At 38.9% G+C, this 13,732-nt stretch overlaps 1 protein-coding gene across 1 annotated transcript in view; it reads right to left on the bottom strand.

Moving 5' to 3' along the window:
• Positions 1–586: 586 nt before the first annotated feature.
• MRPL28 (mitochondrial ribosomal protein L28) overlaps positions 587–13,732 on the bottom strand; it is a 29,323-nt gene continuing 16,177 nt past the window's right edge. Inside the window, exons 4-6 of the mRNA XM_077448779.1 lie at positions 12,430–12,564; positions 3,122–3,208; positions 587–824 (exon numbers count right to left, since the gene is read on the bottom strand). Coding sequence (XP_077304905.1) covers positions 726–824; positions 3,122–3,208; positions 12,430–12,564 — 321 coding nt within the window. The 3' untranslated portion in view covers positions 587–725. The remainder of the gene's footprint in view (positions 825–3,121; positions 3,209–12,429; positions 12,565–13,732) is intronic.

The raw sequence follows: 13,732 nt of genomic DNA, 5'->3' as shown, positions 1-13,732 counted from the left end.
CAAAAAATAGGTGTGCCAAGCTTGTAGCATCATACTCAAAAAGACTTTAGGCTGTAATTGGTGCCAAAGGTGCCTCAACAATGTATTGACCAAAGGCGGTGAATAATTAATAAGTACATGGGATTTTTTTTTTCGTTTTTTATTTTTAATAAATTTTCAAAGATTTCAAACAAACTTATTTCACGTTCTCATTATGGGGTATTGATTGTAGAATTTCGGAATAAGGCTGTAACATAATAAAATAAGGAATAAAGTGCATCCGCATATCGCTTCACTTTTTCCATGTGTATCACTTGCATATGCTATATTATAATTTTTTTTTTACATTTTTCCCCCCATGAAAGTGAAATTACCCTTTAAAAGGATAAGCTCACTTTTGGAACATGTTACATGTTCCACCTGTTTTGGCTGACGCTTATCGGTCATGCTGAAACCAGAGAAATTACACTCAGAGCTTTGGAGAGAGACAAGGATGAGCTATTTTTACGTTTCATGTCATGGTTTATGATGACTTAAATAGTTAGGAAATATTGTGGATTGACAGACCCTTTAAATGGTTGTTACCATAAGTAAAAAGACAAGTAACTACTATCAAAAGGTTTTTAATCTCGTTTTATATTCAACTTATATAACAGTGTTTAATATATATATATATATACACATACTATCCTTGTAGGTCATATATCTTCCAAAGATGGGTAACAAGTTTGTGACTGGAGAAATCTTCAAGGACGGTTCTCTATGACTGCTGGCTCTTCCAGTTTCTGAGCTTTTATTCTATTAATAAATTCATCTACAGCAGTTTTAAAAACCGGAGTATGGTCCTGAAACCAAAAACAGGTAAAGTTACAGTAGTAGTACCTTATGAATACACTTGTAGAATTTACATTACCGAGTAAAAAACAATTATTTAATCAAAAACACTCATATGTGTAAGCATGGGCAAAAAAAATAATATCCAGTACATCTTTCAAACACACACATTCTCGATCTTTAATAAAAAAAATAAAAAAAACCCTGCATGTACAGAAAAAAAAATGTGTTGATCCTGCCACAAATCTAGTGAGCTTTTAACTTTCTGTTTCAGCAAAGAGCATAGTACTTCACCTGACATTAAAATCACAAGCTGTGTTAACAGTCCTGCCCTTAACCACTTTCAGACCGGACCAATTTGCTGGTCAAAGACCAGACCACTTTTTGCGATTCGGCACTGCGTCGCTTTAACTGACAATTGCGCGGTCGTGCGACGTGGCTCCCAAACAAAATTGACGTCCTTTTTTTCCCACAAATAGAGCTTTCTTTTGGTGGTATTTGATCACCCCTGCAGTTTTTATTTTTTGCGCTATAAACAAAAATAGAGCGACAATTTAGAAAAAAACGCATTATTTTTTACTTGTTATAATAAATATCCCCCAAAAATATATAGAAAATTTTTTTTCCCTCAGTTTAGGCCGATACGTATTCTTCTACATATTTTTGGTAAAAAAAAAAAAATCGCAATAAGCGATTATTGATTGGTTTGCGCAAAAGTTATAGCGTTTACAAAATAGGGATAGTTTTATAGCATTTTTATTAATAATTTTTTATTATTTTTTTTTACTAGTAATGGGGGTGATCAGCGATTTTTATTGTGACTGCGACATTGTGGGGGACCCATCTGACATTTTTGACACATTTTTGGGACCATTGTCATTTATACAGTAATCACTGCTATATAAATGCAGTGATTCCTGTGTAAATGACACTGGCAGTGAAGGGGTTAACCAGTGGGTGGCAGTGTAGGGGTTAAGTGTTCCTAGGGGCGTGTTACTAACTGTGGGGGGGTTGGGCTTTCATTTAGTGAACACTGATCTCTGCTCCAATCCCATGGAGCAGAGATCAGCATCACTAGTTGCTAGGCAGAATGGAGAAATGTTGTTTACAACGGCACTTCTCCATTCGGCCGCTCCGTGAGACTATCGCGGGGATGCCCGCGGCGATCGAGTCCGCGGGTCCCGCGACCAGACTCACGGGGGTCCCGACCAGCGCGGCAAATTTAAAGGGACGTACATGTACGCCCATTTGCCTGTCCGTGCCATTCTGTCGACGTACATCGTCGTGCGCTGGTCGGCAAGTGGTTAAAGTGGCAAAAAAAATTAAAAAAAAGTAAAAAATTTTTACTAATCTTTCCTGCTAATAAATCTTTCACCCTTGCTGTGTTAACTTTAGAAAGTAAAACATTTATTTGGTGCAAGTATATACCTTATATTGGTTACTTCCACTTTCTGTTCTTGTAATTCACGTAGGCGTGTGACGCATTGTACAGCACTGGCGCTGACTCCCAGGCTAGAATTGCAGGTAACGTTTTCTCTTTCTCTCACTCTTTTGTGGATTTTCTAGCAGGGGAAGGGGGGGTGGGGAGAGTGGAGGAAGGCTGAGGGAAGTCACAGGAAAGCCAAGGAGGGCTGCAGGGGGCCAGATGAGGGCGGAGACAGGAAGAGTACAATGCCTCCCAGTCGCGCATGTGCATTAAGCAGAGCGTTTCCGATCCGTTGTGTACAGGTTACTATAGCAGCAGCAACAGGAAAACCAAAGGGCTAAAAGCACTGCATCTCGGTTGTGCAGGCGCGGCCAAGCCAAGTCCTTAACCTGCATGAGCTTCCAGCCCCTTGTGTACATGTTGCCATAGGAGCCACAGTGGATGTTCGCTGCCGCTGCTATAGTAACCTGTACACATTGTATGCACTCTGCATGCGTGACCAGGAGGCATTGTACTGCGCACGCATAAGATTTCATGGGCCGTCAAGGCGGAGCAACACAGACTCTTGCAAGAAAAAAATAAAAACAATGCTAATTCCTAATTAAGCTTTAAAATGTTAGAACTGCATACTGTTGAATTTTTGGGGATTATACATGCTTGACTACAGTTTCTCTTTAATGTGTGTTAATGTGTGTTAGGAATACATCTCAGCTCCCCCCTCTCGGTTATGAAGATGACTAAAGAGGGAGATGTTCTGTATCCTGGCAGGATTACCTCAAAAATTCAATGCAGCCACCTCATCTAAGGACTGGTAAGTTGCAGTATATTACATTTTGTTCTCCGGCTTAGTTCCCATAAAGAAAAGAAAAAAAAAAGTGGTACCTTCTTTTCTAGAAGTCTTTGTTTTTCCACAGCTTCTTCTAAACTTAAGCCAACCCACTCTGCTTCGTCAAGTGGAATCTCAAATGCCTGATGGATTGAATGGTAGCGTTAGTATTGTCAAAATAAAAAACTTAGTTTTAGCTGTGTAATGAAAAAAGAGGAACTTTGACTTACCTGCAAATTCCATACCTTGGTGCACAATACAAGTCACAACCCTATAACCCTACCGCATTCCGAGTCCTCTGTGGTATGGAATTTACAGGTAAAATTCTTATCTTAATCGCACAGTACAGGACACAGGCAAATTATTCCTACAGCATGGGATGACCCAAAGCAATAAATACAAAGGGGAGCAACAACTAGGCAACAGAGCAGTGCCAGCAGGCCCAAAAACAGGGTTAAAAAGCCAAGGTTCAGAGTAGTGCTGCAAGAACCTTGGGCCACAAACTACATCAGCAGAAGACTAAATATGGACAAGGAAAATCTTGAAAAAGTATGAACAGAAAAGCAGGTGGCAGCCATTCAGAGCTGGGAGACTGAGGCTTGGTGCCTAAAGGCCCAAGATGTTCCAACAGATCTGGTGGAGTATGCGCAAAATCATGCAAGAACATAAGCTCTAGTAATCAAATTCTTTATCCGCCTAGCACTGGTGGATTTTGGCGCATGTGCCACCTGTAAGAACCCAGGGAAAGGACAAAGTCTGTCTAATAAATACAGTAGCTTTTAGGTGCACTTTAATAACAAACAATTTCTAGGCAATGTAAAGAAACTTCCTTTGGATACTTAGGTGCAAGGCACAAGGATGACAGAACAATATCCTCAATGAGATTGAAAGCTGAAACCACTTTGGAAGGAAGGATGGTCTAGAGCAGTGCTTCTCAACCAGGATGCCATTTGATGTGAGATAAATGTTTTCTAGGCAGGTTGCGTATATGGTCTCAGGATCAGGTTTCCCATTGACAAGTACCATATACATTTTAAACTGGGGTGCCTTGAGACTTTACATATATTTAAAGGGTTGAGCAATGCTGGTCTAGGGTGTGATATGACGTTGTGGCTGAGTCCACAGAGTCTTTAAATGATAGAACACCTTCAATGCGTACAGTGAGATGCTTGATTAGGAGAGAAATATTATGCAGCTTCCTCTACATTTCCCTCCGATTCAGCTTCTTTCAGGTCTAGCACCATCAGGGTTTTACTTTGGTTGTGAAATGGAAGTAAGAAAAAGGGAGGTGTTTTTGAGCTCTAGAAAGCGGATTTTTTTTGTTGCGCTGCTGGTTTACATAAATCCAGGGTGGAGGGAGACTAATGGGGGGGGGGGGAGATGGGAAGGGACAGGACAGACAGAATCCACAGCCAAAGAGGACAGGACAGCTTACCCCAGGGAACCCTGTGATGTACCTGATGACCATACATAAGATGTGCCTGATTTACTCCAATAGAGAGTGAGTGGATTACCTTGTGAATAATTATCTGTGCTTGATTATACTGCACTTAGGTTGGCGCTGTTTTTTTCTGTTTGTATATCTCCTAAAGGTGCCTTCTACCTTTGAACATGCTGCCTCCCTGTATTTGCTAAGAAATCCTTTTCTCCCTGTGACTATAATCTACCATCTTCTGCTAATAATTGCACAATATACTATTGACTATTATCTGACACTGCTTATTAAGAACTACAGTACATTGTGGATTTGTCTTTTGTAATACTACTGCCACAGAACCCAACCTCCACGCCATTTCTTGTTTGTCTGTCCTGTCCCTTCCCCTCCCCCCCTCTTTTTGCCCCCCCATTAGTCTCCCTCCACCCTGGGATTTATGTAAACCAGCAGCGCAACAAAAAAATCTGCTTTCTTTTACTTTGTATATACATTAGAAGTCTTTGTATGCAGCTCTGGTTACCAGATAATATACATATATATATATATATATATATATATATATATATATATCATATACCACTCACATCAGAGAAATATACAAGCACATCCCTTTTTCCAAATATATCTCCGAACTTCCCTATAACACATTTACATGTATACTTATCTTTTTTGCTCCCTAGTTTCCTACAAAAACAAACTTTTTTTTTTTTTTACCATGGACATGCTCCAATCAGTGGAACATTCCAAATATGTCTTTTTAGATGAATTATTCTCATATTTTCCGAAAGTATTTTTTAAAACAAAGTTTGAAGTAAGAGAGAACATCTATTTAAAATTATGCACATTATTCAGAAAAATTGAAGATTCTATTATAACACTCAATCATCAAAAATGGGACAAGTTTTTTCTTCAAGAGTACCTTTCTTCTAAAGTTACCCCCAAGGGGCCTTAGAATCAAAACCAGATGCGCCTTTCTTTCACTAGACCTCCAAACCGAATGGGAACATATCTCTGAATTTTGTTCCCAAAAATGGATTAATATCATTATTAAACAGCGAGATCTAAAAAGCGTGTCACTCCTAGAAAAATTAAAAAACCAAATATTGAATCTTACTAATGAGACACCGAATCTTCCCAGTGCATTGCTAGATATACTAAAAAGAAAAACAAAATTGGATGAAGACAAATTAATAAAAATAAAAAACTTCAAAAAATGAGGCGAGATGTAGATGATAACAACAAAAGAGTCTTCCAGTGGAAACCCAAAAATTCTACCCCAGTGCCTTTAATGCAAATTCAATTCCCCCTTCTTTTCGGCCCTCCAAAACTTATCACTCAGTAGCACATGCCTCCCAAAATCCACACCCAAAACAGAACAACCAATCAACAGAGCATATATCAATCCACCGCCCACAGCCCACACAGGAATATAACTCATGTCTCACAACCAAAACCCAAACGGTACCGAAAACCAAAAAGAAATATCCAAATTTCACAGAGTAATCAACACTCCACGATCCTCCCCACTGACAATTTAGTTAATACCGATCTAGCAAACATCCCTATCAAAACAAAAAACAATAACAATCCCAATAGGGATGAAAGCACCCCCATAAAACACCCAATAAATAACAACAACTAGGAAACTTTGGGCCTAGCAATCTCACAATTATTAAAGATACACACACACACCGAACCCTTTACCTAGTGTATCACCACAGCGCTTAAATGACACAAATTCTACACCTTAGCTGCCACTTGTTACAAACTGTCAAAATATATAAAGGTGCATACAAAACTAGTGCTAAAAATATAATTAACTAATTAGTTGCACGTGGCGCTGTTACCTGTGTGCCTTTCAGTCAACACTCCCTAATCTTCTAGAAAATCATATCCCACATCATACAAAATGTGATAAATAATAAACACTTAGGTAAATACCCAAATTTACATTTAGATTAAGTGTACAGTGACATAAATGAACAAACGTGAATATAGTCCATCCGCCAAATACCAAAAAAAAATCTAAAATGTATAGAAAAATATATTATCTATAAAAATAAACCAAAAAAAAATTATATATAATATCCAAATAATAGAGAGTCTTTTTATAAAAGCGTGAGCAAATCTCCAGTGTTTAAGTCTCCTTATACACGTGACTCCTTCACCACACCATCCGTGCTTAATGACCCCCCTTCGTGAAAAAACTCACCAAATGCTAAGCCTTACACTCTCGTGTGAGGCAAAAGGGCTTGCAACAGATCTCTCAAGATGTAATTTGGATATCAGCACATCCGATTTTATCTTCTCCAATTGCGTACTTCAATGTGTATATATGAATACCTCAAAGAAAAATCACAGAGGGAGACCCCAATAGTGTAATACTGCAATCACTCTTTAATGTAAAAAATCGCACTCTTTATGCACTCACATGAACTTAAAAGGGTAAAATCACTTCAAAAGGATAAAGAAACTTGCTTCACAAATCCACTCCACAACAGCATTCTGAATACGTCGGGGCATTGGTGGTCACAGCGGACTTATTAGATACGGTACTGGATCACTTAATCTCACCCCTCCTCGTGCGTCCCGCCTGGTCCCACACAGCAGGTCCGTTCGAAAAAGGCGCCTTCAGATCAGATGATTCAGTTCACTTAGTCCTGTACCTCCTTCCCAGCTCCGTGTATGTCAGCTCAATGTTCACCAGATAGCCACGCCACTGATCAGAAAATGGGCATTTTGCAAGTTTCAGCTCACATTGATTTCAGTGAGGTTCTGGTTTGGCTTCCGAACGTCTTTGAAGTTCGCCGAATGAGGCTCAGACTGAACCCAGGGTAGTTTAGCTCATCTCTAATTGTGCAATACTCATTCATGAGTATTGCACAATTAGAGATGAGCTAAACTACCCTGGGTTCAGTCTGAGCCTCATTCGGCGAACTTCAAAGACGTTCGGAAGCCAAACCAGAACCTCACTGAAATCAATGTGAGCTGAAACTTGCAAAATGCCCATTTTCTGATCAGTGGCGTGGCTATCTGGTGAACATTGAGCTGACATACACGGAGCTGGGAAGGAGGTACAGGACTAAGTGAACTGAATCATCTGATCTGAAGGCGCCTTTTTCGAACGGACCTGCTGTGTGGGACCAGGCGGGACGCACGAGGAGGGGTGAGATTAAGTGATCCAGTACCGTATCTAATAAGTCCGCTGTGACCACCAATGCCCCGACGTATTCAGAATGCTGTTGTGGAGTGGATTTGTGAAGCAAGTTTCTTTATCCTTTTGAAGTGATTTTACCCTTTTAAGTTCATGTGAGTGCATAAAGAGTGCGATTTTTTACATTAAAGAGTGATTGCAGTATTACACTATTGGGGTCTCCCTCTGTGATTTTTCTTTGAGGTATTCATATATACACATTGAAGTACGCAATTGGAGAAGATAAAATCGGATGTGCTGATATCCAAATTACATCTTGAGAGATCTGTTGCAAGCCCTTTTGCCTCACACGAGAGTGTAAGGCTTAGCATTTGGTGAGTTTTTTCACGAAGGGGGGTCATTAAGCACGGATGGTGTGGTGAAGGAGTCACGTGTATAAGGAGACTTAAACACTGGAGATTTGCTCACGCTTTTATAAAAAGACTCTCTATTATTTGGATATTATATATAATTTTTTTTTGGTTTATTTTTATAGATAATATATTTTTCTATACATTTTAGATTTTTTTTTGGTATTTGGCGGATGGACTATATTCACGTTTGTTCATTTATGTCACTGTACACTTAATCTAAATGTAAATTTGGGTATTTACCTAAGTGTTTATTATTTATCACATTTTGTATGATGTGGGATATGATTTTCTAGAAGATTAGGGAGTGTTGACTGAAAGGCACACAGGTAACAGCGCCACGTGCAACTAATTAGTTAATTATATTTTTAGCACTAGTTTTGTATGCACCTTTATATATTTTAGCAATCTCACAACCTTCTATAGAACAACCTTCCCAAGATTTACAGGACGGTAACATTACAGCTGTCCAGTCTAAAACCCATCCTCAACCATCATGCAACCATCTTCCCATACCAACTGATGATCAGTCTTTTTTAGTCCTAACCCCTCAACCTGCACAAAAAAGAAAACTAGAAGAGGCAGACGAGGGGGCAGAAGAAACAGAACCCAAAGAAAAGATTGTCAAACTATAAAAATCTTTAATCTTTCTTCTCATACCCTAGTTCCAGATGAGATCTCCCTGTTAAACAAAGGACTCAATTTTGCACCTACCACAAATCCCAATCCTTTCACTTTATTTGTAGATCTAAATAAATTTGTACGAAATCTTACAGTAAAACGTTTCTTTAATATCAAATCCAAAAAAGAGAATCCCACCAATATCACAGACCCGATTGTTAATAACACTTCACTCTTGTCTACAACAAATGTAGATACAGATGATCCTTGTTTAGCTATCTTAGAAGATTTGTACAATATGAATGAAGACGATGCCACCACCACCATGGTCTCAGACACTCCCTATCCCACACATTATCAGTTAGATTCCCCTCCAGTGAAACTCCATTTCGGCCAAAATCCATATTCAACCCCAGTCAAGCTAAAGGCCCATATACAAAGTTTCTATCAGGTTGTATATGCAGACATAAAACGTCTTTGTAAAACTACCTCTTCCTCACAGCGTTGTAAAAATAACCTCACTCCCCAAGAATCCAAGGCCCTTCATAACGAAAAACAACTCTATTGTCATCAAAACAGCAGACAAAGGGGGTGGTGTGGTAATCCAAAATTACGATGATTATGTAAATGAAGCCAACAGACTACTCTCCGATAAAAACACGTATAAACCCTTGAAAAGCGACCCACTCCCCCTCTTCTCTCTAGAAGCTGAAACACTCATAAAACAAGCCCTGAGGGACCAGATTATCACGAAAGCAGAAGCCTCCTTTCTATCCAAAACATACTACAACACCCCATACTTCTATCATCTCCCTAAAATACACAAAAACCCCACAAATCCCCCAGGTAGACCTATTGTAGCCGTGATGGAAAGCATAAACAGCCCCTTCTCCATTTATATCGATCATTTCTTGCAACCTTTGGCACACAACCTACAAACTTACATACGCGATGGTACACATCTGCTAGACATCCTAAAAACCTATTCCTAGGAGCCCACTTATCAGTGGGTCTCTCTGGATGTCAACTCTCTATATACATCCATCCCTCATGATGTAGGCCTCCGAGCGGTAAAACATTTTCTAGCCCTGGACCCATCCCTAAAAGCTGTACAAACAGAGTTTATCTTAAACTCCACAAATTTTTTCCTCACTCACAACTACTTTACTTTTAATAAAAAAATTCTATCTACAGACCCAAGGGACAGCTATGGGCGCCAATTTTGCGCCCAGCTATGCAATTTTGACAATGGGCCTCTGGGAACATCTATACATCTGGAACAGTAACCCCTACTTAGAGAACATAATCTACATAGACGATATTATCGTCATATGGGACAGTACCGGACCACCCATAGACAATTTCGTATCCCATTGTAACGCCAATAATTTGGGTCTATCGTTCTCTTTCGAGATTTTACTATTACTCATTGAAAAAATATCTCTTAATGATCAAAATCATTTTCTTCAATTTTCTTAATAGCATTATTATTTTTCGTATATATTTTCTCATATATCCTCTCTTATTCCACACACATATACTATATATATATATATATATATATATATATATATATATATATATATATATATATATATATATATATATATATATATATATATATATATAAAAATGTATATAATTTTTTTTAATTAAAATTTATAATTTTACTATATTTTTTTATATATTTTTCATTCTGCATTTTGTATTTTCCTTCCTTTTTTAAAAAAAAAATCCCTGTAAAAAAAAATTCCTTCCTCTTTTTTCCATATATACTCTCATCTTTTTACCATCGACCCATTCTTTTATTCTATGACATTTGCATTCCCTTTTTTTTTAATATACTATATTAATTTTTTCTTTTTAATTAATTCTTTTAGCTTTTAAATAAATAAAATTTCATTTTTTAACCTTCACATATGAAAAAGAACCTTTTCTAGCTGATGTTTACACATAGATATACACAGTTCGGCCCCACGTTATCCCCAGCCAGCCTGTAACATAGTTTACTAAAATAAACACTAAGCTCTGGGCGAGATAACCCCGCCCCACATAGGGGAGGTACTGTCAGCACACTGACCAATCAACACCGCCCCTTCCCTATTTGACCACTACCAACATGGTGGTCGGTATGCCTGATGAAGGAGCACGCATGCTCCGAACGCGTGCGCAACTACGTCATCACAGCGCGACCCGGAACGATCCGAACGATCCATCAGCTGACCCCCGTAACGATGTGATACCGAGCCGGAGACGCTGGGAACCACCGGCGCCACCGGACGAGAATCCACAGCCAAAGAGGACAGCTTACCCCAGGGAACCCTGTGATGTACCTGATGACCATACATAAGATGTGCCCGATTTACTCCAATAGAGAGTGAGTGGATTACCTTGTGAATAATTATCTGTGTTTGATTATACTGCACTTAGGTTGGCGCTGTTTTTTCCGTTTGTTTTTGAGCTCGACAAAGATGGCTGCGTTAAAGCTGTATCCTGTCCTATAAGTTGTGACACAGACGCAGAGAATTCTGCTTTTGTTAAACAGGACACTTGTTGCATGCCTGAAATATATATTGGTAAAAGTTCCTGCTCCAGATCAGTGAATGAGAAAGTATTAAAGGATAACTTCATCTTTTGCTTCATGTTACGTTTTACATGTTACCAATATTTAGGGTGTAAAATGCAGCATGAGAGCATACATCTACTTGTATTTGCCCCCTTACCAGAATCCTAGGGTGCATCTTGTGTCTCATATCTTTTAAGGGCAGAAGAGGGATTTGGGGTTATAGACCCTCGATCCCTTCATAAAGAGTACCTGTCACTTGCCTATTGTGGTCACAAGGATGTTTACATTTCTTGTGACAGCAATAAAAGTGATTAAAAAATATAAAATGAAAGCAACAGTGTAACAAAAAAAAAAAAATTCAACTGCCAGCACCCTCCTGTGCTTGCGTGCAAAGGAAAACGTATGCGTCGGTCCCGCACGCAAGCAAACGGTGATAGTCCCACACATGTGAGGTATCACCATGAACGTCAGATCATGGCAAGCAATTCTAGCACCAGACCATCTGTATATCTAAAGTAACCTGTGAATGCTTTTAAAGCATCGCCTATGGATAGTAAAATTTACATTGTTTGTTGCTGCTGCATGGGCGCGCACAATTTTAAGGCGTGACAGGTTTGGTATCTATTTACTCTGCGTAACATCATCTTTTATTTCTTGAAAAAAAATGGGTTATGTATTTTTTTTTTTGCATTTAGATGCAAATAGTGTATTTTTCTTAAAAAATTGCATAAAAAAAAAAAAAACAGCTGCACAAAAAACCGTGTAACATTAAAAAATTCCAAAACCCACCAATTTATCCTCTAGGGCCTCTGCTTTAAATAAATAAATAAATAAAATATTATGTTTGGGGGTTCCAAGTCATTTTCTATCAAAAAAACTTAAGATATGAATTTGGTTACATCATGTATGGTTACCATCTGTAATAGGAGACCAGTATGGGCATAGCTTCAGATAAAGTAATTCCAGAGCTGGATGGTTTAATAGAATTAGTTCATACATTTCCGTGTCATTGAGGTCAATCAGTTTTGTTTTTTAAACATACTAGGCACTGGTATAATAAATCCAAGCTCAATTTTTATAAGAACAAAAAAACAACAGCTGTATGACTCCCTCGCTGTGAAAACTGAGGAGCTGACGACTCTGCAAGCTAAATATCCATATAAAAGAAAAAAACAAACCTTGTACTTGTTGTAAATCTGTTCTCTTTTGGTTTGATCATCAGGGTGAAGATCTGGGTCTTTTTTTGCAAGACGTATCAACATAGCTCTTTTTAGCTCCATTCCTAACTTGGAGCATAAATCCCTCTGTGGCGTCTAAACATATTAAGAAAAAAAAAAAAACATTAAGAAAAACAAACAGAGCACATAAAATTAAGGGTAGTATATTAAAGAATACGTTACGCATATCAGGAATATGAAATGTTGGGGTATGTCATACCATGCACTTGTATTAAAAAGTATCTTTATTGGTTTGTATTGCTTCCTTTTTGTGAAATACCTGGTGATCCCGCCAGTCCCTCCGCTTTCCTATTTTAAGCCGGCCACGCGGCGTGATACTATCATGTCAATATGGAATGGAAGGAATATTTCCAACACCTTGTTGAACATATTGCCACAAAGATTAAGGCAGTTCTGAAGGCAAAAAGGGGGTGTACCTAATAAAGTGGCCAGTGTGTGTGTGTGTGTGTGTGTGTGTGTGTGTATATATATATATATTATACACACACACACACACACACACACACACACACAATCCCACAAAAGTGAGTACACCCCTGACATTTTTGTAAATATTTCATTATATCTTTTCATGTGACAACACTACAGAAATGACACTTTGCTACCATGTAAAGTAGTGAGTGTACAGCTTGTATAACAGTGTAAATTTGCTGTCCCTTCAAAATAACTCAAAATAAAGCCATTAATGTCTACAGCGCTGGCAACAAAAGTGAGTACACCCCTAAGTGAAAATGTCCAAATTAGCCATTTTCCCTCCACGTTGTCATGCGGCTCATTATCGCTACAAGGTCTCAGGTGTGAATGGGGAGCAGGTGTGTTAGATTTGGTGTTGTCGCTCTCACTCTTTCATACTGGTCACTGGAAGTTCAACATGGCACCTCATGGCAAAGAACTAAGGATCTGAAAAAAAAGAAGAATTGTTCCTCTACATAAAGATGGCCTAGGCTATAAGAAGATTGCCAAGGCCCTGAAACTGAGCTGCAAAATGGTGGCCAAGAACATACAGCGCTTTAACAGGACAGGATCCACTCAGAACAGGCCTCGCCATGGTCAACCAAAGAAGTTGAGTGCACGTGCTCAGTGTCAATCCAGAGGTTGTCTTTGGGAAATAGACGTAGGAGTGCTGCCATCATTTCTGCAGAGGTTGAAGGGGTGGGGGGGTCAGCCTGTCAGTGCTCAAACCATACGCTGCACACTGCTTCAAATTGGTCTGCATGGCCGTCGTCCCAGAAGGAAGCCTCGT

The sequence above is a fragment of the Lithobates pipiens genome, unplaced genomic scaffold (assembly GCF_037356315.1).
Source record: "Lithobates pipiens isolate NorthernLeopardFrog02 unplaced genomic scaffold, aLitPip1_a1.2 Scaffold_22, whole genome shotgun sequence".
Taxonomy (NCBI): domain Eukaryota; kingdom Metazoa; phylum Chordata; class Amphibia; order Anura; family Ranidae; genus Lithobates; species Lithobates pipiens.
This window is presented reverse-complemented; position numbering and strand designations above follow the sequence as displayed.